This window comes from Ananas comosus, linkage group 10 (assembly GCF_001540865.1).
Source record: "Ananas comosus cultivar F153 linkage group 10, ASM154086v1, whole genome shotgun sequence".
NCBI lineage: Eukaryota > Viridiplantae > Streptophyta > Magnoliopsida > Poales > Bromeliaceae > Ananas > Ananas comosus.
Window position 1 is genome coordinate 8,890,083 of NC_033630.1, and position 25,571 is coordinate 8,915,653.

General features: G+C 37.4%; 3 protein-coding genes across 8 annotated transcripts in view; 1 reads left to right on the forward strand and 2 right to left on the reverse strand.

Moving 5' to 3' along the window:
* The window catches only part of LOC109716443 (probable protein NAP1), a 28,097-nt gene extending 5,582 nt beyond the window's left edge, over positions 1–22,515 (reverse strand). Inside the window, exons 1-23 of one of the 6 annotated variants that reach the window (XM_020241895.1) lie at positions 22,342–22,515; positions 20,870–21,228; positions 20,629–20,788; positions 17,183–17,596; positions 17,031–17,105; positions 13,173–13,253; positions 13,014–13,094; positions 12,817–12,899; positions 11,914–11,998; positions 9,519–9,644; positions 9,283–9,390; positions 8,747–8,791; positions 7,309–7,451; positions 4,515–4,647; positions 3,920–4,030; positions 3,584–3,662; positions 2,688–2,881; positions 1,938–2,083; positions 1,577–1,658; positions 1,352–1,462; positions 634–759; positions 439–554; positions 272–368 (exon numbers count right to left, since the gene is read on the reverse strand). In XM_020241895.1, the coding sequence (XP_020097484.1) occupies positions 272–368; positions 439–554; positions 634–759; positions 1,352–1,462; positions 1,577–1,658; positions 1,938–2,083; positions 2,688–2,881; positions 3,584–3,662; positions 3,920–4,030; positions 4,515–4,647; positions 7,309–7,451; positions 8,747–8,791; positions 9,283–9,390; positions 9,519–9,644; positions 11,914–11,998; positions 12,817–12,899; positions 13,014–13,094; positions 13,173–13,253; positions 17,031–17,105; positions 17,183–17,584 (2,424 nt within the window). In that variant the 5' untranslated portion in view covers positions 17,585–17,596; positions 20,629–20,788; positions 20,870–21,228; positions 22,342–22,515. Of the gene's footprint in view, positions 1–271; positions 369–438; positions 555–633; positions 760–1,351; positions 1,463–1,576; positions 1,659–1,937; positions 2,084–2,687; positions 2,882–3,583; positions 3,663–3,919; positions 4,031–4,514; positions 4,648–7,308; positions 7,452–8,746; positions 8,792–9,282; positions 9,391–9,518; positions 9,645–11,913; positions 11,999–12,816; positions 12,900–13,013; positions 13,095–13,172; positions 13,254–17,030; positions 17,106–17,182; positions 17,597–18,150; positions 19,210–19,278; positions 19,360–20,358; positions 20,789–20,869; positions 21,229–22,341 lie in introns of those variants that run through there. The other 5 variants (XM_020241894.1, XM_020241893.1, XM_020241896.1 and 2 more) reach the window with 5 other exon arrangements.
* On the reverse strand, positions 18,595–20,962 carry LOC109716216. The gene is made up of 3 exons (XM_020241547.1): positions 20,870–20,962; positions 20,531–20,788; positions 18,595–18,651 (listed from the first exon to the last, which is right to left on the reverse strand). Exons 1-3 carry the CDS (start codon positions 20,960–20,962, stop codon positions 18,595–18,597), a joined length of 408 nt encoding a protein of 135 aa, XP_020097136.1.
* LOC109716217 (anthocyanidin 5,3-O-glucosyltransferase-like) lies at positions 22,001–24,640 on the forward strand. The gene is made up of 3 exons (XM_020241548.1): positions 22,001–22,337; positions 23,448–24,455; positions 24,543–24,640. The coding sequence occupies exons 1-3, from the start codon at positions 22,001–22,003 to the stop codon at positions 24,638–24,640; spliced, it is 1,443 nt and encodes a 480-aa protein (XP_020097137.1).

Genomic DNA, 25,571 nt, shown 5'->3' on the forward strand with positions numbered 1-25,571 from the left:
TATATTTTCAAGTTGTTCTTATATAAATTCCTGCCACTTTCAAAACATTTCACCTAAATCTCATGCTCTCAAACTCGAATATCCGCACAACATATATTCCCATATTAGGTTCTACCCATTTCGATCATATTAACGTAAACAATTGTGGATTGTCAACTACAGCATTTAAATATTGCCATGCACTGAAATAAAAAATCTACTAGTTTAAGAAGTAATATAGCTGAGAAATAAACCATAAACTAAAGGAAATCCAGAGAGACATTGTACTAACCTCACGTAATACAAAAACATGGTTTAGGACACAAATGGGTTCCATGTCATTCAAAACAGAACAAAGATTTGTCAATCTCTGCATCGCAGCTTCTAACCTGCTTTTAGGAAAAGGTTGTTAGGTGATGGTTCGTTACAGTTTTCCTTAATTTATAGTTGACAACTTACATTTTGACAGAACTGTTGTTCTCTGGATGACTCTCATGTCCTGGTACGAGCAAGCCGGACATGATTTTCGTCTTCATTGCGTTGTTCAAACGAATAGCTGCTTGCTCTGGAATTAGCTGCAAATTTGTAGAATGATGAGTACTAACCTGCAAAATAGCAGACCTAAAATAAAAGTTTGAGGAATTATTTGCATACCTGCATCTCTAGTGAACCAAATCCACTTTCAGAATCTAAAATATTTATCAGACCTTCCAATCCGCCCATAATGGATTCGATTAAAGACTCCACATATAAAATGGCGTCTCTTCCTATTTTATTCACCTAAATTTGAATATGAAATATAAGAAAATAACCAATTTCAAGCTACAAAGATAAAATAAAGATTTATCTCATAGTATGAAAATTTAGAAAGGAACCAGCAACAAATTAAATCCTATTGAGTTATTAGAAGGGGAAAAAAAAAAAGCTGATAAGATAGGGCAACCTAAAGTATTTGAAAAGCAATTACAGAAGCACTTTTATTAGCATTAGCATCTCCATTGCCCTCTCTTTACAAACCTAAAAAAGTTATAGCAGCTTCACTCAATTTTTCTCTGAAGTAAATTAAAAGTCGATGCTCTCAAAGAATTGAAAATTTTGAAGCTGCTCAGCCTTTCCTATAACACAGTTAATCCAGATTTTGCGATTTCTTTTACTTGACAGACCAAATTACAAGAGAGCCAAGAATAGAAATCAAAATTGCGGTCGATCTCTGCCTCCCTATGCTGTATGGTAGTATATGTTGAGCTATCGAGAAAGAATCATTTTTGAATCATGAAAAGCTAGAATCATTCGTGAATCATAGAGAGATACTACTTTTGGTTAGTCAATCAAGTAGAATTATATTATGGGAACAATAAAAGCAAAAGGACACCTCTTCCGGAACAATGGCAGAGGCACATTCTGGAAAACTGCTAGCTACTCCAAGCCATGCACAGCAATGCTGTGGATGTCCTTCCGGACCAAACATTGTGTTTCGAAAGACCTGTTTGTCGAGTGTTAAGCACCAATATCATAAAAAATTGCCAACTGTTTGGAGAAAGGAAGAAAACTGCAATAATGGAAGTCCAAATGGACAGAGAAAACAAATCTATATTACAGCTGTAAGATGTTGATGATAGAAGTACAGCTTTTTCAGGCTTCCATGCTTTGATAGTTGGCTTTCAAGTTCATCCACACATCTGCCAAGTTAGATCGTCATAGTAAGCATGCATATAGACTAAATGGAAAAATAATGAAAGGAATCCAATAGAAGTAAAATCTAAAATGTGGAAGATAACTATCATGGGCAAAGAAAATATTTACAATATTTGTATATTTTTTCGAGAAAAGACAATATGTACTTAGACATCATTAACATTAAACCACCAAGCTTCACAACAACCAGCAAAGACAGCATCGCATGACCATCAAATAGTAATAGTATGCAAGTGAAGTGCAAATCATAATAGCTGCATTACCTAGACCAATTATATGCAGCATTTCCTTCTGATACCAAACCTTCCTTTCCGGTAGATACTGTAGCCTTTTCCAGATGTCTAATATTTATTGATGATCGTGAAGACGTGACAATCATTAAGATTGACAACCAGTGCTTCCGTAAATCCTGCAGCCATAAGACAACGATCAGTATAAAATAAATGCAATAAGAAGATTCACAAAGCTGTCGTATGTGATGATTACCTATATAATACCAAGGTACTTAAAAGAATAATCCAATCAGGAGAAAAAAAACTAAAATCAAATCAAATGAGGACTTGCCTTATAAATATTCTGATTAAGATGATAGCTAATGACTGATCTAATGGCTCTTCATGGTTTCAAATATCGTGGTATTTAAAACCAAACGCACAAATCAAACGCACAGAACCAAACCAAAGCTTCCACAAGTTTGATGCTTTTACAGTTTGCTTTCAATCTACGAAACGAACAGCTTTCTTCATAAGCTCTGTTTGATCTATATATTTCTATGAAAGCACTATTTTAATGGGCCCGCAGATGTAATGGCAAAACTATCAACTGCTTTTAGTGTGAAGAGTAGACCAAAGTTCCAAAACTTTTTTGTGATGTGAGAAGAAATACCATTAGGTCTGTTATGGACCATGCAAAAGGAGACAAAAATGACTGATACGTAGTAGTACATCTGTTATGGACCATGCAAAAGGAGACAAAAATGACTGATACGTAGTAGTACAGCATATATTTCTTACAGAGAGATCACATGTAATTGCAGAGATGTTTTCCCCTTGAGGCTTTGGAATGTTCTCGAGACAATGTACAACTTGCTGAAACAGGCCCTTCAAGGTAGAATCTAAGTCAAGAGCGACCATCCCTGGGGTACCAAGTAAAAATCGGATTCTTCCAGCACAAGATGATAGGTAAGAAAGAGCATAACCTTTTATTGCTGCAATAAAAAAAAAGATGCTTGTAAGCATTGATGCTTGAAATGGTATCATTCAGTTCAACTTGCACTCTTATTATCAACAAAAGCACATTATGCGGAAACAATGAAATTAGTGACCTAGTTAAGTTTAGATTTATACAACAGAAAGTAATTTAGATATTTGTTATCAACTCTAACATAAATTCTAGTGCATTATAGATGTCTGATTGTTCCATAAACTCTCCAAGCATCTTGACTAGGACACTTAATATAGCTTTAATGTAAGCGCTGCTGTAGATTATCTGAAGGCTTCACCACAAATTTGGAGTTATAAGGTCATAAATTACCCTTCTCCGAAGGGCGTATTGAGCATGAGAGAAGAAAATGGGAAAAAAAAGAAGAAAAAGAACAGTTCAATGAACTACAGGGAGTTGTCAAAGTATATGGGAGTTGAACCATAGTTCTCAAGAAGCAATATATCTTCTGACCCTTTTGATTGTAAGAGTCAAATTCCAGTTGATCTGGATGACAGTTTCTATACTCACTCATTGAAGTGTTGTTCTTCCATTTGAGATGAATGAGAATAAGCAGCGAAAGTGCAGATCTATGTCCAGCTATATTGTAGGAAGTTTGACACCAAAACATCACAACAATAAAGAGTTCCCAAAAAGCGCAAAAGTGTTCAATAGCCTCCGACTGTAAATAAAAGTTTCTCAGATCAACCTGCTATGTATTTTCGAACTAAACAACACAGCTTGTCCATTCCGTCTAGAAGGAAACCAATAGTTGGGTCTGCTGCATCCTGCAAGCATAACATGAACAACAACTAACAAAAGAAGAAAGGATAATCACAGGATAACTGTGACACCCCAATAGTCCCACATCGGATGGGAATAGGATTGTCATTTGATTTATAAGAGACTTAGACACTAGTAATAATAACTGGGCTTAAGCATTTTGGGCTGTTGGCTGGGCCCAACGAGTTATTATTGCTAGTGGGCTGGGTCGTTACAATAACTAACAACAGCAGCAGAATTTCAAAGAAAAACTATGACTTACAATATCAACAGGTTTCACCCGAACCACTTTAGTATTTGACGATGAAATGCCAACAAGTTGAAAGTACCAGATGATTTCCGATTGAGCTAAAGCAAGTGCAGAAAAGAGCATCTGTACAGTATGTTGACAAAATTGTGAAAATATCATAGAATACAGAATGAAAAGAATGTGGGTACATAGAGAGGCAACAGAAAAGTCTGAGCTAGAGTCTTCCATGCTGTGAAACATTGTATATGACAAACCAATATCTATTTTCTAGTTTTCAATCGTAATGACTTTCCAAAGCACACCAGAAGCAAAGATTAAATTGTTTATTGAGAAGGAAAAATTACGAACAAATGTCCAATTCAGTGGAATAGCTTAATATTGTATTTCAAAAGGTTTCCAATTGTTGAATGAACTAATAGTTCAATAATTCTAGCTTGCTTGCGTGCACAAGTCTAAACGCTCCTTAGCAATTTCAGTAGTAAAAGTAAATAATAAGATTTTTTTAAAATAATATTTATGCAAGTCTTACAGACTAAAAGAAAGAAAAAGGGATGATCTGAATCAGGTGTTCAACATAACCAGAATGCACTCAATGCAGTGCATTTACCTGAATATTAGGAGCCAATAAACTAGGCTGGTCAGCAAAGAATAAAACCATCCTTCCAATCTCTTGCTTCAGTAAAATTCTCCTTTCACGATGTAGAGCTTCACAAGATATAAGTGCTTGTTCATGCACTTCGCTACAAAAGGCACCATTAGTGAGAAGTACTATTGAAATAAAAATCACAAAATTGAAAAAAATATTAATTAAGAGGTAAAGATGTTCACAAATACTGCAATGAACAGAAAAAGAAACAGGAAGATGAATTGAACCGTGCAATGAAGCTGAATGTATATTCTTCTCTCAAAAAAAAGAAGCTGAATGTAAATTCAACTGTGTAAGGCAAGCAAGTTCAAACAATTTCAACTGCTCCCCCTTCTCTAATGAATACAAGAAGAAAAAGTCCATTGTTTGACCGATCAGCGGTAGAAGAAAAAGAATTTAAAAACAACACTATAATCTGCTGCTCTGACAACAAAAAGTTCAAACCCTTTTCACGGCTCAATCTTCTTTAATGGATGGGGCAATGGATGGGGCAACCAATTACGTTGTTTGAGTAGTCAGGAGGAGGAAAAGATGTAATAAATAAAAATTAAAAAATCAAAAAAAAAAAAACTTTTGATGATCTCACATCAGCTCGTAAGAGGGATTAGTGAAGTTATGCTACAGGAAAGCACCACTGTTGGTAGGAGCATATCTGTATATGAAACATTCAAAAGGATGGGGATATTTACAACTGGCATCTCTAAGCATCAAAATACTTGAGATCTGAGAGAAAAAATGCTAACATTGTGATGGTAAACGGTTCATTGGGCTCGAGTCCGACTCGAGTCAGAATTGACTGCGACAATCTTTACCAAATAGAGTCCGATGGAATTCAATTAGGAATTTATTTTTATTTGATATTTTGTTTATTATGTCCAATGGATCATAGAATTTAATTAGGAATTTATTTTTATTTGACATTTTGTTTATTATATCTGATCAGGATTTTATTTGTAATCTAGTTAGAATTGATTTAAGATTCAGTTAGGATTTAGTAAATCAGGGAAGCTTTAGTTGAATTTAGTTTCTTCTTCTTACCATATCAATAATATGCCCTTCTTCTAGATAATCACTAATAGCTGTACTTACCAATACAAAAAATGATTCGTATTTCGGTTTATTGAAATTATATGGAATTTTGAGAACCTTGTTTAATATATAAATATGAGTAATTAGCCTCATTGTAATGTATAATGGTTTAAGAACTAAGAAAAACTTTGTTTGGAGAAATTTTCTCGCAAATTGTTCCTTCATGTGAGGCAAAGTATGGACAAAGTCTGGCCGAAGTGATTCCGAGCGGGAGAGAGTCCCGCTTTATATTACTCGTCCATTTCATCTTCTTTCTTTTATTCCAACCGTTGGATTTATTATCAGGCGACAAGCATCGTTGAGATCAACTTATCCGCGTGGGACTTGTTAGAAATTACCGGCACAAAAGAAAAACGCAGCTAAAAAATAAAATTGCACTTTTAAATTTTTCAAAAACCAAGACCATATCACGTAGCCGAAGAACAAAAATCAATCCAGTGCCAGCGGATTATTCTCATGTTACAATGTGAAAAAAAAAAAAAAAAAAAAACTAAACTAAACTAAAATCAGATTTAATGTTTAGAATATACCATCTTGGACTATAATAATTAGAATTACATTCTCGCTCTTGTGATATGCCCTCGTGCAAAACTGTATTATGTTGTTTTTCCTGGATGAAATTCAATGTATTGGTTTTGTTTACGCTTTGGACGGATAGGGGAATCTCTGTCCATTCAGTGGGTCCGTACACGCGCCCACATAGCCTCTGTTGTGCGATGGGGCGGGCGTGACACCATCTATATTAGGCTTTTAGGGCTTTTTTTGCATTTGGCCCCCTCAAAATATATTATTTACAAATAGTCCTATCAAATTTATAATTACAAATTTGGCCCTATCCTTGCCACGTAGCCGCCACATCAGCGCCGTGGTTTTAAATTGAACACGGTGAACCATTCACCGTGTTTGATGTGGCGCCGTGGTTTTAAATTGAACACGGTGAACCATTCACCGTGTTCAAACACGGTGAATGGTGAATGGTTCACCGTGTTTCATACCTATATTCCCCCCTTCCCCCTTTTCAATACTTATATTTTTTCGCAATGCAATACATATATATTATATTTTTCCCAAACAAGGTGAACCATTCACTTATTTAAAAATAATAATAATCTTTGAATGCTTTAGATAAATAGAGGGTTAAGATTGAAAACTGAAATGAATAAAAAGGAATAGTTTAAAAAGTCTAAGATAAGGTGGTGCATTAGGCCCAAGCAACAATTTCCCCTTCCCTCCACTACGTTTTGTTGGGAAGAGAGTAATTATTGCCTAAATTTAGTCCACCATGTCATTCGTGGACCGTCCAAGTAATCGACTAATAATAGAAGGAATATCTAATAATTATTAACTTAAAGTAAAATATTATATTAAATATGTAATACAATATTTAAATATTTTTGGTACTATTGGAATTTTTTTTCGATGCGTATTTTAGAGTCAGCCCACGGTGCACCGGGTGTGTCCAATATTTTTCTAGGACATGTTGCAAGCTCCGATTGGTTGAGACTTTAATTGTTGACGTGGCTCTCTAAGAAACCGGAAAATCCACGGAATTTAGTATATAGTTATAGACAATGAGAACAAATGACAGCAAAATGAAAAACATACTAAGTAAAAGTAGTGTTTGAAGTTTTTACTTGTTGCGCATCAGTAGATTACAAGGGCATACCTTAACATTTTTTCGACTTGCTTTGCAACATTGTACTCCAAATCTGCTTCCTTTTGTTTCGCGCGTCCAGATTTGGCCATTTTCTTTGATTCTACAATCCTCGGTAGAACATAAAGTTGATATTCTTCATGTAGGAGCACAAACTACACAACCAATACAAAATATGCTCTATCAGGATGAGTAAAAAAGTGACAAGTGTAAGGACCTGTTTGGATGCACAGTAAAAAATCTCCATGGATTTTATAAACTATGATTTTGGTCCAAATGAAATAAGGAATCCTGTAACTCCAAAAAAATTCCACGGATTTAATTTTTAAACTGTTTGGATACGCATTATGCAATTTCACGAGATTTATCTAAATTTTAAAATTAAAAGTTAAAATTTCAAATTTCAAATTTCAATGAAATTTAAAATTTAATATTTATATGTGAAATGTGAAATTTTAAATTTTAAATTTTAAATTTTGAAAATTAAAAATTTAAAAAATAAATATCTAAATTTAATTTATAATTTTCAAATTTAAAATTTTAAAATAAAAAATTTTAAATTTTAAATTTAAAATTTAGAATTTAGAATTTAAAATTTAAAAAATAAATTTAAAATTTAAAGTTCAAACTTGAAATTTGAACTATGAGATTTGAGATTTGAAATTTCAAATTTGAAATTCAAAATTTAAAATTTAAAACTTTTAAAATTTAAAGTCTGAAATTTGAAATTTAAAATTTAAAATTTAAAATTTAAATTTGAAATTTGAAAATTAAAATTTGAAATTTAAAATTTAAAATTTGAAGTTTAAAATTTGATATTTCAAATTTAAAATTTGAATTTTGAAAACTAAAATTTAAAATGAAATTTGAAATTCTAAATTTGAAATTTGAAATTTGAAATTTAAAAATTAAATTTGAAAATTAAAAATTTAGAATTAAAAATTGAAATTATAAATTAAAAATTTTAAAATTTGAAATTTATTATTTGTAAACTTAAATTTAAAATTTGATATTCGAAAATTAAAATTTGAATTTATAATATTAAAAAATTTAAAATTTAAAATTTGACATTTAAATTTTGAAATTATAAATTTTAATTTTTGATATTTCAAATTTAAAATTCAAATTTTAAAATTGAAATTAAAAGTTTGAATATAAATTAAATTGTAAAATTTAAAATTTAAAATTTAAAATTTAAAATTTAAAATTTAAAATCTATGTTGAAATTTAAAAGTTAGAACTTATGCATCTTGCCTAAGAATGGTGGAATTCTTTTCCTTTGGTTAGAGTGGATTATAATTTTACTCCATTTTTTCGAGTATAGTTTATTATACTCCAAAAATTACGGTATTTTTTTTTCTTCCAAACACTTGATAGGATAAAATTCCTACCGGTGTATACGTTTTTAAGGGTAACCAAACGGGGCCTAAGCCTTGAAAGAACTCCTTACCTCATCTCTGAATAAAGGGAGAATCAAATTCTCCTTAAGAACAACCTGAAATCAAAAGAACAGCCCATGTAAGAAGCCAAAATTATCCATCGTTAGAAAAAGTGGCAGCCGAAAATATAGCAATGGCTGCCTATAGCAATCTTCTGATGAAGATACATAATATAGAGATATTAAGTGTAAAGACATGATTTAGAATCCTAGACACAAAAGCTGCTACACATAAAGGACAAGCATACATAGCTTATGCATGAATAGCTCATGTATATTTTGAAAGATTCTTAAGATCTCACTAATGAACCATCCATTTGATGATCAGTTAGTAGTTAACAATTTGTGAAACTCTCCAGATCAATTAATATTTTGGCACCACATGTGCTATATATGATTATGTACAATGTAATCACAATAATCGACCCTATAAAATCTGACTTGGTTATGTTAACGGGACATTTTAGCCATCTACTATTTGTAAATGTTTCAATACAAAAAAAAAAGGTTTTTTACAATGATGAACATAAAGATTAGACTGGATGTACCATGGCAATGTCAATACTAGTAACACGGAGTAGTTCATCAGGGCAAACAAGATAACCAAGAACAACCCACTCCCTGTATGACGTAACATTAGCCAGGTCCTGAGCCCTCTGAAGGAAACAAAGAATAATGCAGTAAGAATCTGATTCTGGAAACAGGAAATGATGAATGATCGCACTAAAGAAAGAAAATTACAACAGGTTAAAAGCAATTAAATTACTTTCAGAAACAAGCATACCATAGGGTGAGCAGAGTTTGTTAGTATGTCGGGGTAACGAGGGTGAAATGGACTTAAAAATCCCTCATTTCTTAGTTTCTTTGTATCCGTAGAAAGAAAAATAACAGGTCCTATAGCCTCCAATACCTGAGGAGAGAATTTTCGGGAAAAAAAAAACCTAAAAGAATAAGACAATGTATACAGGAGAAATTCAACATAAAACCACCACTAGAAATACAGCCAGCAAAAATAAATCAAATTGTTGAAGTATATGCAGCCTCCACAAATAAAAAGGAAGCACAGTAGTATATTGCAAGTAAGAGCATTAAGCTCTAACACAAATTACATTTCATTAAGTGAAGCATAATATTTCTTTAGATTGCTCAAGAAAGGCCAACTAACATGAAAATTATGTAGATTTAGCAAAGATTTTGGGAACACATTAGGCTCTAAGGTGGTTTCTCGTGTAAGAGGTTGTCTTTCAGAGATTTACATATGTATTCAAGAAAAGTCCTGTATCACATCCTTTTCCACAAATGATCTATAGTGTTACCATTTAAGTAAGCAACCATCGCAGAACATTTCCGAAATATCTAACAATATTTCCAAATTCACAATTCAAGCACATCATAATAATAAGATAAAGAAGTAACATAGCTATTATGGAGTTCAAAATATCTACATAGTGACAAAAACTCTGAGATAAACATGAATTGGTTTAGGCCAGTTCCAATACAAAGCTCAGGCTATTGTCTTTAGTGAAAACGACCATAACGAAGGCTTGGCAGCATAGCATCTAACCCAAAATAAGCCAAATCTAGCTTGTAGGATGTGACACCTCAATAGTCCCACATCGGATAGTTATAACTAGATGTGATAGTATATAAGCTTGATTGGGCTAAACATAATAACTGGATTTAAGTATTTTGGGCCGGTGTTTGGGTTCAACGAGTTATTATTGCTAGTCGATTGGGTCATTACATTTGGTATCAGAGACAGTTCACCAGCCGAAAGTGTGAGATGAGTCTTGGCTGAGCCAGGGTCAAAATGACAGACTAAGCTAGGGTCGGTGATTGACAGGCTAAGTCAGGGTCGGAATGACAAAGGCTAGTGAGACAAGTCTCACATCGCCTGGTGATCTTGGGCTGTGTGTGTGTTTAGAGCTAACAAGGACGTCAGGGCCTAAACGGTGGGAGTCTGTGACACTCCAATAGTCCCACATCGGATAGTTTTGACTAGATGTGAGGGTATATCAGCTTGACTAAGCTAGACATAATAACTGGGCTTAAGCATTTTGAGCCGGTGGTTTTGGCCCAACGAGTTATTATTGCTAGCAGGTCGGGTCGTTACATAGGACAAACAAGGCTCAAATGGTCGGATTTGCTTTCTGCTAAGGTTCTTTCCTCACCAAAATGAAATGTTTTAGTCAATTCAATAGAATATATTCCAACATGTGACTTGGTTTGAATTAGTTCCCAATTTGGAGGATGAATGACGAAAAGACTGATACCATAATCCAAAGTTTGCCGTTTCACTCAAAACCACCAAAGATTTCTCCACTATCAAAGCTTTTTAGTGCATATTTAATTGGAATTTAACGAGGTGGATTAGAAAAAGAAATGAAAATAGAAACGAGATTCAGCATTGATATCTTGTCCTCCAAAACTCTTCAAATGCTTCTCACAAGGTAACAAGTCAAGTTTTTCCTGTGGAAAAGTTACTGGCAAACCAAAACAAGTGAGACTATTCCATGTAATTGAACAATGCAAAATGACTATAAAGAAAAAGAAACGCAACAAATTTCTATTGATTTCTTGAAAACAGACAGCTTCTGCCAAAGGGCTGCTTTTAACTCAAAACTACAAACAAATAACCAAAAATGGGCTACTGCCTGTTTCGGATCGACAGCCTGGTGAAATATGGATCGCCTCCTCATAAATATCACCATTTTGTATGTCCCTGTAGTTTATAGTTCTTTGAAAACTATTAATCTTCTAATTGTGTATAAAAACTCATTAACTGTGTCACTTTTTCTCCGGGGATTGCAGATATTCTTCATAGTTCAATTGGTTATACAAATGAATAAACTAAGCATACTTTAATAACCATCCAGACGGATCTTCTCAGGTTTCAATCACCAATGGGAATCTTGCATTGAAATTTACTATAGAGTCAAAACTATTAGCAAGTTTCAATCATCTGACAAAAGTGACATTAGATAAACCCTGAAAATGAGAGCTCAATTTATCAGTTGCATAAGGCAACAATACTTCTCGAATTAAAGGAAAAAAGGCTCTATAAATAATGCATAAAACAAAATTGGCATTTGAAAAAAAAGTGACTAAAACAAATACTCAAGAAAATTTAATATGCATCACATTTGGTATCAATTAAAAGCAGAGGATAGGAGCATGACCTCTCCAATCCGTGGGCTGACAAAATTGAGGTCCTCTTGCAACCCTTTCACAGGTGGATCATACGAGTCCACAAACTGAACCAATCTGCAAAGCCAGAAAGTGGAAATCAAGAAAGTAATCCAATTAAGAAAAGGTGTCACTACAAAGAACTCGTTCGCCATCAAACTGCAAAATACATCATTCAACAAGAGAAAATATGTAAGAATGATCCGACCATGTGTTAATTATAGTTATTGCTCAGCAAGTCATATGGTGTATAGCTGATCAGATGTTGCAAACCCAAACAATTATAATATTGCTTTAAAAAATTGCAGGTTTCATGATTTAGATTTCTTATGTCAGCCCCATATGTGACAAGATGAGGAAAACTTATTCTAAGCCAATTTTAGACCACAAAAATGTCTAACAAAATGAGCCCTCCCTTTCCCACTATGAGGACCATAAGAAACCCAAGAAATCCGGGTAAATGGTCCCATTTGTAAAAGATAACTCTTCATTCCCTTTATAACCAGCTATTTTTAGCTTAAACAAAAACACCTCTTTCCAGAAACAAAGTAACCTACCAATTCACTTCAAATAAATAGATCAAAAAAATGATAGCGCTAGTATAGGTTACAAAACCATATGATGGATATCCACCAGAATGAGGAACCATATCATTTAACCATATCACTTAAACTATGAACCTTTGGTAACACAGATAGTAAATGCTATGGATATCCTATCTTCGAGATTGCGCAGATCCTTCCAAATAAGTTTTAGAAGCATCTCAGTTAAAGAACACAATAAGAGTAAGTTACGGATAAATTTTGGGAAAGAAAAAGTATTAGAAAATTAAGTGCATGAACTAAGAACACCACTTGTAAATTTGTATAAGGGTACACTCAAAGTAGCTATCCTACCGATGATAAAACTCACAATCTCGCCCACCCTTTAGCATGTAGTGCAAGAGATTGTACAGCTGCAGGATCATTTTTCTAGGTATCTGAAGAAAGAATGAATTAGAGAAGAATAATAAGCAACTACTAAGTAAAATAGTATGAAAAAGTTACAAGATAATAGAAAAGGCAGACTGGAAATGTAGAAAGAGGTAGGTTACCTTGTCCGAGAAAAGATTTACTCGGACAAATGAACAAAAGAGATCCATAAAAGCATGTAGGATTAGAGAATTTTGATGGGGCTGCAAAGGAAAGAGACTCACAATCAGAACGTTGACAAAGGTAAAAACAATGTATAGCGCTAGGGAAGGATTGCATACTAGCAATGTTATAACTGTGCTGCTTAAGTCCAAGATTAGCCGCAGAGCTTGTTCACGAAATGCCATTAAATCAAGCAACAGCTGATGACAGGCAAATGAAAGAAAAAAACATCATCTGCTTAGTTATTCATTTAATGAATAAGGCATTATATTGGTTAAAACATGTAAATTACTACCATGGTTTGTTACTTTATCTTCGTAAATGATATGCAATAGTAAGGTACCTTTTGGAAAACTCATTTTTAGTCAGTTTATATATGATGCACAAATTATTAATTTCTATTTAACCAAGAAATATGGGGCTATAATAGGAATTAAGATATTACATTCAAACATCATATGGGGTTGATATATGAAGCATGGATACTTCAAATTTCATGTCGTTCCCATGTCGGACATGTATTGGATACCGACACTCGCCCGATACATGTTAGATACAGAAATGAAGTATCTGACATTTTTAAAACATAAAAAAATGTATCAAACACAGCTCGGATTTGAGAGGGATATAGAGGAATATGGGAGGGATATAGCCAGGTTCTTTTTTGGTGTCAAATGATTAGAACTCAGAATTTTTCGAAAAACCCACATCCAAACCTATTGGAAATAAGGAAAAAGAATGAGAAAAATGTCGATCTCTTTTCAATTTATCATTTCTTCTATCTTTTTGCTCTTGGATGGTTGAAGGCACTCTCTCTTGTTCTATCTCCGCACAGTATTAAGCTATGTTTCAGTCCTTTACCGCTTCTCTTTTACTTTCTTTCATCCAATTTGTCAACCTAGCAGTAATCAACAAAAGACATAGAGAATGATTTTTTTCTTCTATTACATTATTAGCATATTTTCTTTTATTACTGTGTTATATAATAGAACCTAATAGAATAGACATATATGTTGAATGACTAATTATCTATTTTGTGCGACTAAATATCTATTGTCATCATTTGATCAAGTTGGATGCCAGTTAGTTGATGCTTTTTGAATTATCATTTCATAGGATTGATTGTCTTTTTTTATGAAGAAATATAGAACAATTATACAAGCCAATCTATATCAGAACATATTCCTTAATATAATTCAGGTATCTTGATTATCTCAATATATCATTACATGTAATCAACATATATTTAAATATATGTAAAATAATATTTTATTCAAGCATATCTCGTGTGATATACCGAAACTTCGGTAGAAACTATCGAACTTTAACCAAATTGGTCAAAGTGTGAAGTTGGAATGCTTCGGAAAGGTCGAATGCGTCAAAAAGGCATTAAGTGCATTGTAGGGAGTCTTCGAGAGCAATGAGAGTGAAAATCTGCAAACTACAGATTTTCTGCTCTCGGGGACCGGTCCCTGGGGGGAGAGACCGGTCCCCGTAAGCGTGGGAATGGCAAACAGCCAGTCTGCACAAAATATGCTCTCCGGGACCGGTCCCTCAGAAGAAGACCGGTCCCTCAAGAGGTCCGGTCCCTCAGGGGAAGACCGGTCCCCCGCGCGCGAAGATGGCAAAGGGTGCTCTCGGGGACCGGTCCCTACTAAAGAGACTGGTTCCCGTGCCCGATAATGGCCCAGTCTGGGCAGTGTGTTGGGACGAAAGTTGAGGGGCCCAAATGCAATTATGCATCAAGTGGGATATGTATTGGGGGTAAATGAGAACTTTCTCTCATTTCTCTCCCTCACAACCAAACCTAAAGAGCTCTTTCTCTCTCTAGGATCTCTCCCTCTCTCTCTCAAAGGGGTGGAGCTAGAAGGAGGCTTTGGTGGAGAAGAAAACAAAGGAGTGGAGCAACTTCCTCTTCTTCCTCCTAGGTTCAGGGGAAATTCCGTCCGTTCAGCGGGTCTGTTGGCGTCTCAGTGGGCTTTTGCTGTGGAATTGGGGCTTGACATATGCTGTCAATTGGTGGCCCAATTCTTACATGCACCTTGTGAGCTACCACCTCTATGGATTGTCAAATGCAATTCTCAATTACAGTCGTGGCACCTTATTGTATGGCCTCCAATTCTCCAGCTACAATAATCCCTCTCTTATTGCATATTCTAATGCTAATTAGGCAAGTTGCCCTCACACTTATCTTTCCACTTCTGGCTTTTGTGTCTTTGTCGGGTCAAGCGGCCCGATTAATCGGACCCATTGGTTTAGTTTGATGGGATTTACATATCGAATTCATAACCAAAACGAACTAATATTTCTTACTTTATTTGAACTATTTTATTACCATTAAGAATAGATCTATATTGGGATAATTGTATTTTAATTTTCTTTTTTGTTAGAAATCAGGATTTAGTTAGGATTTAATTAGAATTTGATACATAGTAGGATTAATGATTTCTTTCCATATTCGTATTTTTAATAGTATTAGACTAGAAACTCTATATATAAGGCCTCAAGCCTCTCTTGTATAATGATGATGATGTATAGTTTATTATTCAATTTACAAAAGATGATTCGGTGCCTTCATGCACGGCCGATCTTTTAGTTTCCTTCACGAAAGAGTCACCCTAGAGAGTGTCCAGTACCGGATTAAGTCCGTTACAAGAGTGACTCCCTAATTATCTTCCTTATCTTCTTCATTTTTTTTCTCTTTTAAGTTTTTTTAATTTTTCCTATATTTTTCTTTAATTTTCATAAATTTTCATACATTTTAATTTTTTAATTCAGAAAATTCTCAAAAATTGAAAAAAAATTCAAAAATAAAAAAATTTTGAAAATCAAAAAAGCATTCAAATAGTTATAAATTTTATTTGGAGCCCACCAAAATGTAGGATTCTATATCCCATCCTACATTACTAACCTTACTATTCGTCCGTCAAAAAACAACCTACTATTTTTCAGTTAAGTTGCAAAACTAAACATCGTTCTGTTGCCTTCACTCTTACTTAAACTACTTAGATTAGTTGCCTTCTTCGTGATCTTGATGTGTCACTAGGGTGCCCTATCTTCATATACTATGAAAATCTCAGTACTATATGTATTACTACTAATCCAATCCAGCATGCGCACATCAAGCCCTCTGAGTTTGAACATCATTTCCTACGAGAAAGTTCAAGACAGTGACCTTTCTCTATTTTACATCTCATCTGAAAAACAACTTGCAAACATCTTCACAAAGTCGTTGACCATCTCACATTGTTTTGCACTTTGTACCAATCTTCACATCTGGCCACAAGATGCTCAGCTTGCGAGGGATGTTATCGGAGAAATATTTATGTTAACATAACAAGCTTTGATACTTATTGTATATAATTTATATGTATATTCTTATCTGTCAAACTCTAACTCTACATAGCGGTTGTACCCTATAATACTCAAACACAGACCCTATATGGGCCCCTGCAGTTTTACCAAAACTTTCAATAGCTAACAAAACTACCATACAAAAGAGAGCCCCAACAGTTTTAACAAAACTTTCAATAGTTAACTAAACTACTATACAAAGAAAGAGTCAAAGTGTTGTCGAGACTATTTTTAATTGGATGCAGGGAAAAGCATTTTATTTAATTTTATTCCATAAAACCTAACTAAACTGAATCAATTGCCACACTGGTTTTCAAAATATGTCAATGCTTTTTGTACTCCAAAGTTCCTTATGCAGAAACAAATTTCAGATCTATCACCAAAAGAAAGTACTGAGAGTATTATAATTTATATTTAATCATAAACAATACATTAAACCGCCCTCATTATAAAGTCCTTCCATCTATTTTGACAAGAGATACGAGTTGTTGCGAGAGGACGGAAAAGTAGTATGGCTTTTAGTTGACTAATAGAAACTAAGGGACAAGTACAACAGAAACGCGAAAGTACCAATCAAACAACCAACAGATTAGCAATAAAACGGAAAATGAGGCACTACATACCATGACCCATGGCTCTAGGTTTTGAAAATAACCTTCAGCATTTTCATTCAAACCGTCAAGAGCCAGCTTATCAACCTGCAAGATAATTCTATTGTCATGTCAAAACTATTCATTAATTAGAAAGTTCGCTAAAGACTTGAATCATATCTTACCCGCTCAAGCTGCAATTTGTTTGGATGCTCTGGAAATTTCTTCGAAAGGAGTATGCATATTTTCGGAAAGTTGGGAATAATGCCAGATTTCCAAAATGTATCAGAAAATGTATGTGAAGCAAGATCTGGGTAGTCTAGAATAGTGTTCAATTTGTACATTTTAGTTAATAAGCCCTCTGCAACTTTTGTTAGTTGGACCACCCATTCCATTTGTAGAGTCTTCTGGGTGGTTCCAGACCCTGGAGGCCCATCAGTGCCCACATGCTTCCAACTGGTCGCTGTCGAAGGTGATGACTCTTCGAAATTTAGGTAATCAGACCATCTAGATAACCCATCCCCGTCCTTCGATTTCATGGATCTGGGAGATGTGTCTTGAGATAGGACCTGCCTAGGTCTTGCCATGTGAGTTCAACCCTGCAACCACATTTAAGTTAATAACTTGAATCAGAGAAGATATTAGAACATGCACCAGCATCCATCCCATATTATATATATATTAGGAAAAGGAAAGCATGAAGAATATCATTTTTACTATGAAAATGGTGTCCTAGTCGCTCCCTCACTATACCAACACATTAGCTCAAGTCAAAAGGAGCATTGTAGGGGTATAATGATACAATATCCTAATCATTGCCTTATTATTTCAGGCTTTCAATTTCTCTTCCAGATTGAATGGCCAAAGTCATTACTTTGTTTTATCTTCTTGATAGGTCTATGTGGCTGATTACATGATTGACACACTTCATGACGTAGGTGCTGGTAAAAGGGGTTTTGACTTAATTAGGGTTTTGAGTCATGAAAATGCCGTATTCTGATGTAAAAAAGTTAACCAAATTGGATGCATGAGCTGAAGAGAAAATTGGAGAAAAACTTTTCAAACTTGAGACTCCGATGTCTAGAGCATGGATAATACAATCTAGACTATTTAGACAGGAGGATTATACAGAATCACATCAATCCTAACTTACGTAGAGAAGCAAATATTATCTTTGTTTGGATTAGAGAGTTCTTGCTTGAGTGCATCCATCCCCTAAAGCCTCCATATATAAAAAGTTTGTCATGCTTTCTGTAACTAACGTAAATTTTGAAACAAAATAAACTAATTTGAATGTTTTAGCCATGACGACTCAGATCTCTCTCTCTTTACGGTATGACATCAATTTCCAGTCCCAAGAGTGCTCCATCTACTACATCCTTTTAGCTTCCTTCAACTTTAAGCATCATTGAATTGAGAGACTCTTCCCCTCTAGAATTAGCAAAATTTAACAGCATTGAGCTAAAGAGTCGGATAAAAAGTCTTCAAATTTTTAATCTGGCAACCAGCCAGTCAACCACTTCATCTAAACTGCCCAAAAGCTATCCAGTCAACTGCTGACATTTCATGCTATCAAATGACCACTGTATTACAGCAATTATGCAGCAGAGGAGAGCCCCACTCCACTCCCCTTTACTCGTCTCATTTCATCAATCTTCAAAAACAACAGCATAACTCAAATAGCAATTTGATATATCAAAGTAGTACTTTAGACTATATTAATGTAAAGGTCGCTAATTTGGCGTGACAATAGGTTATGACATATACATAAGCAATAATAGAAGAGATGTGTATTACTGCCTCGATGATTCAAAAGAAATCATGTAATGATATATTGCCAAAGCTATTCCCTCATGACTTAAAATGTGGACAATTAACTAACAAATGCCTACTAAACTGGTAGTGCTAAAGGCATATATTTTCTGAAGAATTTATTTTATGGTAAATAGGAACATAATTTCTTGTGTATGCTCTTGGAAACAAAAGAATAGGAATATTCAACTAATTAGCCTATAAAAATAGCAATTATCGGTCCTGCAAGTTTCGTTCCAGACTTTGATTTTATACAGTTACTTTGCTAGAGAGATCCTCCATATGATAGTGAAGCATTCTCAAATACTTAGCTTAGGGTCGGTTTGACCCTGCTATGGGGTGCCTTGCTATTAGATGAAGTGACATCTAAGTAGAGCATTTATTCAATGAAGCATTATATTATAATCCCTTTGATAGATTGTCTCTGCAGCAAAAGTAGGAGCATCAAATTACAGCTCTGCTTTTGGACCTCAAAATCTCATTACTGATTCCTGCTGAAGCAAAAGCACCAGAATCTTTTGTCCGCTAAATGCTCCACTGGAGGTGACTACTGTGAAAGGCGGAAGCAAAAGCGAGCATAAGTATGTTAATTTAGCACATCGAAGCTTAAAGAATTAGCAAATTTAGAGCTAAGGCTCAATTTAAACATCATACTGCCGGATGGTAGAAAAGTATCGCATATTTTACATACACTTTTGTGACGAACATATTTATTGTTCATGGGGCAGCTTAATGGTCCTAAAAGAATCACTTAACTCCACATTAACTTACATATCTAAATATCAAAGATTGAATAGATGTTCTACACATTTATGTTAACAATCAAAGAGAAAACAAATTGTTATAAGTTTGGTGACCTTTCTGACTACTTCTAAGGCCTAGTTTAGCAATGCATTGCTGTGATGCACCCACTTTTATAACTTTAGAAAAGAGTTTTAATTTCAGAAAGCATTTAAAAGCTTTCATCCTCCTAATCTAGAAAAGGGTGGCAGAAACCACTACCAGAGAAGCATCCTTCGTAGTTCGCACAACCGTTTGATAGCACCAGATGCTTCTCCAGTGGTTGTTCCTACCATCATTTCACAGTATAGGAAATTCTAAAGCGCTTTCGAAATTTTTCGGCCCACTAAAGCATCAAAGTGAGTGCATTTGGGCAATGCATTTTCAAGCCAGGTCCAAATATACTAATACCCATGCTGTGTCTTTTGCCTTGTAAACAAGTCAAAGGAAATTCATTTGAAGAAAAGAACAACACAGGCCTTCTGAATCGGGCTTATCATGAAATTACAAGGCATCACCTCTACCGCCGCTTCACCCACCGTACTAATCTGGTAGGATCACTTGCAACCAAGGTTTTATGTGCCCATCGGTAGCCGTACCGTGCCAACAAGATACCGGCACGATATAGATCCCATGCCGATGGCACGGCTCAAAATCCTTTATTTTTTAAATTAGTAATTATTTTCTCAATAAAGTTCAAAAGATGTGATAAAAATACATAATAAATAGTTAGAATATTTTATTGCTAAAGAAAATAAATATGTCATACTATTATGTGTCGGCAAACAAGAATTTTTTTGACCGGCACGCATCGGCACAGCTCGCTCGGCACGCACCGTGCCGTACATCTGCATCGCATATACATGATAATTGTTGTTGCATATAAGCAGCTGACCCAATTTTATCTTTCTTGTTTTTTTTTTTTCTCGGCTCTCTCTTACTCTTTTCTTTCCTTTATCACTTAAAGGAGTAACCTCAAAATCACCGGGTTCAAGATTTATGGTTGCCACATTGATGTCTTCACCCGAGTCTCCACTACCTTCCTCTAAATTACATGAACGGTATGGATCGGGAGGCATTGTCCCTAAAGCCGGTGTCCATGCCGTGTCACCTAAAGCAATGGTTTTCGAAAACATAACTTGTCGTAGTGCAGCATTCTCCAACCCCGTGTCACGAAACTTTGCAGTTTCAGATAGTACCTACATATATTCATATGGTTACATTATATTGTAAATAAAACATACAGTATGAATAAGCTAAAAATTATATTTTATACTAACCTTTAATTTCTCCTCCCACCATTCAAGACTGGCATCAATGGTACCCCTTACATGATTCCATCCTAATCCTGTCTCTTTACCGACTAATTGCATCCATAAAATCCAATCCCTTCTAAGAGAATCTCATTTATTTTTCAATTGTATTTTGTCATAAGCTCTATTTGCTTTCTCTCTAAATTTATTAACCACATTTTGCCATCCAATTCTATTCAAATGAGTATTAGGTCGGTTCCCGGCATTGACCTCTTCAACACATATTTCGCAAAAAATTTTAAGCAATGTTGCATCCCACGTAGCTTTAATTTTTTTTTCTTTTTGGGTAGATGGTTCTCCTTGTGATGAATTCATCTTTCAGATTTCTAGTAAACAAATATGTATTAAAAGATAAAAAGATATAAAAAGTCACTAAATAATTGAAACATTCATACTATAAATTTCGCAAAATAATTGCTGGAAAACAAATTCCTAGATCATTTACAATGTAGAAAAGCAAAGGCACAAGATTGCTTCAGAACCCAGAAAAGGTAATAAGACAACCATAGAATAATTCTTCCTTAGCTGTTTGTTAACAAACTTGATTGATCAACGGCATATCACGGATTAGATTAATTTGACTTAAAGCTAAACGTTACCGATCTCCGATGCAATCCCCTAATCCAGGTTTAAATATACTTTAAACTTTGTTTCTAATCGAAGGCCAAAGAAGAACATGAAGATCAAAAGCCTCTTAGTTTAGTTTGTAATCGCGTCTTTAGCACGTGCTTTCGTTACGGTTTGATATTATTACTAGCTTGATTCCAAGAGTGTTAATGCTGATTAGTTAAAGTAAGATATATTTATATCCAAGCAGATGGGTAAATATATTATGACAAGTTAAGTTAGGACCCTTTCTTATCTTGTTTTGATCTGGATTATAGTCAATGCTTATAATGCACCAAACTTGGTAGCTAAAATCTCCAGTTCTCTATTCTATTCAAACTTGGTAGCTAAAATCTCCAATTCTCTATTTAAGTTAGGACCCTTTCCAAGAGTTTGCAGGTATATACTTTTCAAAAACTTCATGTGAGATGGCCTCCTCTTCGACCACAACCACTCAATTTCTAGCTTAATTTTGCTAAGTTCATCATCATGATGCAGATCCGACCAAGCCGGCGGGATCCGTCTTTGCCGGATCCCGCCGGCGCTGATCCGAGCCCGGATCCAGCTCAAAGGCGGATCCGGGGCCGGATCCGGCCAAGTCGGCAGGATCCTTCTTTGCCGGATCCTGCCGGTGCTGATCCGTGCCCGGATCTGGCTCAAAGGCGGATCCGAGGCCGGATCCGGCAAAGCCGGAGCCCGCCGGCGCGGATCCGGCCAAGAGAGAGGTTCGCCGGAGAGAATCCGGCCAAGAGAGAGATCCGAGCTGAGTGGTTTAGGGAGAAAAATCAAGAGAGAGGGAGGGAGAGAAATCTGTACGAAAAAAAAGGGAGTACCTTGGCTTGGAGGTTCGCCTGAGAGAAAAAAACTCGCCGGAGTTTATCCGGCGTCGCCGGAGAAAAAGCGTCGCCGGAGAAGAAGGGAGAGAGACGAAGAAGAGAGGAGAGGAGAGTGATTAGATGAAGAACAGAGGACAGGAGAGAGGTTTTTTTTGGGGGAGCGGGAGTTGGCTGTGAGTAATTAATGGGAGAGGTATTATTAATTATAAAAGAGTAGATTGTTTGTTGGCCTTTTTGCATAAAAAATTTACTTATTTTGGGCCTTTGCAAAATCGGGTCATCTTTTTTATTTTTACAGATTCGGTCCGCTTTTTTTAGCAAACTGACCAAAATACCCTTATTATTTTTTCTCTTTCTTCTTTCTCTCTCCTCTTCGTCTCTCGTTCTTTTTTTTTCCGCCGAAAAAAAAAAAGCGAAGGCCAAGCGGAGCAATTTTTTCTTCACTTTTTCTTTTTCTTCTTCTTCTTCCTCCTACTGGAGCACCTTTTTTTTTCCCTCTTCTTCTTCTTCTTCTTCTTCTTCTTCCTGTAAGAGCACGGGGCGCTCCACGGCGACTTCCGGCCTCTCCAAGCGGCGTCCACCTGGCGGCGTTTTGCAGGGAGGGGTCGGCACCGACGACCGCGAGCGCCGCGACGAGGGTGGGGGCGCGCGGGAGGCGGGCGGCGAGGTGGAGCGGGGTGTCGCAGCCAGGGACGTCACGCCGGTAGAGGGCAGCGGTCACGCGCGCCGCCCGGCGCTTCGCTCGTGCGGTGTCGGCCACCGTCGCGATCTCCGACGACTGCTTCTTTTTCTTCGTAATGGTGTAATGGAGACTGCGAGATCGTCTCCGCCTCCGTCGTGGTGGTTGTGATAAAGAACAAGGGAGAGATGGTGAGAAAAAAAAATTATAGAAAAAAAATAAAAAAAAGAAAAAATAAAAATAAAAAATATTTTTTTTCCTATAAAAAAGATCAAAAAATATAGAAAAAAGAAAAAAGATGATAAAATTGCACTGTTAAAATGAGATTACACTGTTTTTTTTTTTAAATTGCACTGTTTTATTAAAAACTGCACTATTATATATAAAAATTACACTCTTTTGGAATAAANCGTGGCCGAGGCAGCCGCTCGAACTCGTGGCCGAGGTTGCGGCCGGCGACGGCGAGCGCCCGCCCCAGCACTCGCCGCTCACGCAGGACTTCGCTCCCTCTCCCCCTCGCCCCGCGCCCTCGTCCTCGACTTCTTCTGCATGAACGCCCTCGACGTCGCCGCCGAGCTCGCGCTCCCCGCCTACTTCCTCTTCACCTCCAGCGCCTCCGCCCTCGCCGTGTTCCTCCACCTCCCCGTGCTCCACGCCCGCTCGGCGAAATGCTTCAGAGAGCTCGGCGCGGAGCCGCTGCGCGTCCCGGGCGTGCCCCCGCTCCCCGCCGACCACATGCCCCTCCCCATTCTCGACCGCGCCGACGAGGCCTACGAGGGCTTCCTCGGCCACTCCCGGCGCCTGGCCCGCTGCGCGGGCATCGTCGTCAACACCTCCCGCTCTCTCGAGCCCCGCGCTGTGGACGCCCTGATCGCCGCGGGGCTCTGCGTCCCCGACCACGAGCGGCCCCGACCCACCCCGCCCGTCTACTGCGTCGGCCCGCTCGTCAAATCCAGCGACCGCACCCGCGGGCGCGGCGAGGAGTGCCTCGCGTGGCTCAACTCCCAGCCCAAGGCGAGCATCGTGTTCCTCTGCTTCGGGAGCGTCGGGCGCTTCTCCGCGGCGCAGCTAAAAGAGCTCACGAAGGGGATCGAGAAAAGCGGGCACAGGTTCTTGTGGGTGGTCAGAAGCCCACCGAGCGACGACAACGACGACCCGGAGAAGCGCTTCTTGCCGCCACCCGAGCCGGACCTGGAGAAGCTGCTACCGGAGGGGTTTCCGTACCGGACCAGGGAGAGGGGCATGGTGGTGCAGTCATGGGCCCCGCAGAGAGAGGTGCTGGCCCACGAGTCGGTCGGGGGGCTCGGCTACGACATCGCTCCGCTCCGCGCGGCAGTGCCGGCGCCACGCCGGGCTGCTGGCGAGCTTCGAGGAGGCCCTCGGCCGGCTGCGCTCGGCGGAGCTCCACCCGCGACTCCGCTCCGCGGGCCGCGTGCACCGTTAATGGTGTAATTACACCATTACACCATTAATGGTGTAACCATTACACCATTAATGGTGTAATTGCACCATTACACAGGCGGGGATGGCGTCGGGGATCCAATCACGGCCGGGGAAGAGCGGCCCGAGGCTGTGGATGCCTTCCAAAAGCCAAAGGTCGAGAGGGTGGAGAATTAGTTGAAAGAGAATGAAGAAGAGGTGGCCGGGTTCCAGTTTTCCGGCGGCTGGGGCACCTGCCGGCGGCCGGGGTGCGCACATGGGTTGGACAGGGACCTGCTGAAAGTAGTTAGGGCACAGCTGGGGGACAAGGTCGGCCAGATCTAGGGTTTCGTGCAAAGAAACCCTAGATGCAATTTATATATAAGTGGACTTTTGCAGATAAACACAAAATATTTAAACCTCAGCCCCTGCCAGGGCGTGCAATATGCACGTAAGCACCTCGACGTTCAAAATCACGCGAAACGACGCATGAAATATTAGGGTTTTCGCGAAGTTTCGGATTTTGCCCATTCAACCCCTTAGCGAACATCTCGCAATTTCAGAAGATCCGTCCGTCGAATTTTCGATCAGATTACGCCATCACGTTTAGCACGACTGGGGCATCGAATCTAGCATCTCATTTCGTCCGATTTGGTCTCCGATTCGTGACCGAACCAACCCTCTTTGCTTCCACCAATAACCACATATATTTATATATGTAAAACCAATCAAACCCCTTTTTCTCGACAACCGTGCATCAGAATCCAATTCCGTCAGTGCCATTAGGTCCAGAATAGTCGAGCTGTTCGAAACGGGCTACTGGAGTGCTATGATCGGAGTCCAATGCGTACCAGAACACTTCTCTACTTGAAGGCTCCTCCGAAAAGCCGGAGTTACTATTCACTTTAAGTCATTGGTTCTGGTCACGTAACTTCTCCATCTTAACTCGTTTTCTCCTGAAACTTTACGGGTGCTTATGTAATTAAATTACACATATAAACATCGCCAACAGAAAGTTTAGTTGCACTGTCAAAATCTCAATCCTTACAACGTCAAAACCTACGGCACCCTTGTCGCTGTCGCCGTCACTATTCGTAGCCATGTATTCCGCCGTATCGTGATTTGTGTC

What these genes read in the sequence shown, in the direction of transcription:
- LOC109716217 (XM_020241548.1), top strand. Translation starts at nt 22,001, where the DNA reads ATGCAGATCCGACCAAGCCGGCGGGATCCGTCTTTGCCGGATCCCGCC. An exon ending in TCTGTACGAAAAAAAAGGGA is followed by an intron (nt 22,338 to 23,447) that starts GTACCTTGGCTT and finishes TGGCCGAGGCAG; the next exon opens with CCGCTCGAACTCGTGGCCGA. An exon ending in GACTCCGCTCCGCGGGCCGC is followed by an intron (nt 24,456 to 24,542) that starts GTGCACCGTTAA and finishes ACCATTACACAG; the next exon opens with GCGGGGATGGCGTCGGGGAT.
- LOC109716216 (XM_020241547.1), bottom strand. Translation starts at nt 20,962, where the DNA reads ATGCAATTAGTCGGTAAAGAGACAGGATTAGGATGGAATCATGTAAGG. An exon ending in GGTGGGAGGAGAAATTAAAG is followed by an intron (nt 20,789 to 20,869) that starts GTTAGTATAAAA and finishes GAATATATGTAG; the next exon opens with GTACTATCTGAAACTGCAAA. An exon ending in GTGATAAAGGAAAGAAAAGA is followed by an intron (nt 18,652 to 20,530) that starts GTAAGAGAGAGC and finishes TTGTTTTTGAAG; the next exon opens with ATTGATGAAATGAGACGAGT.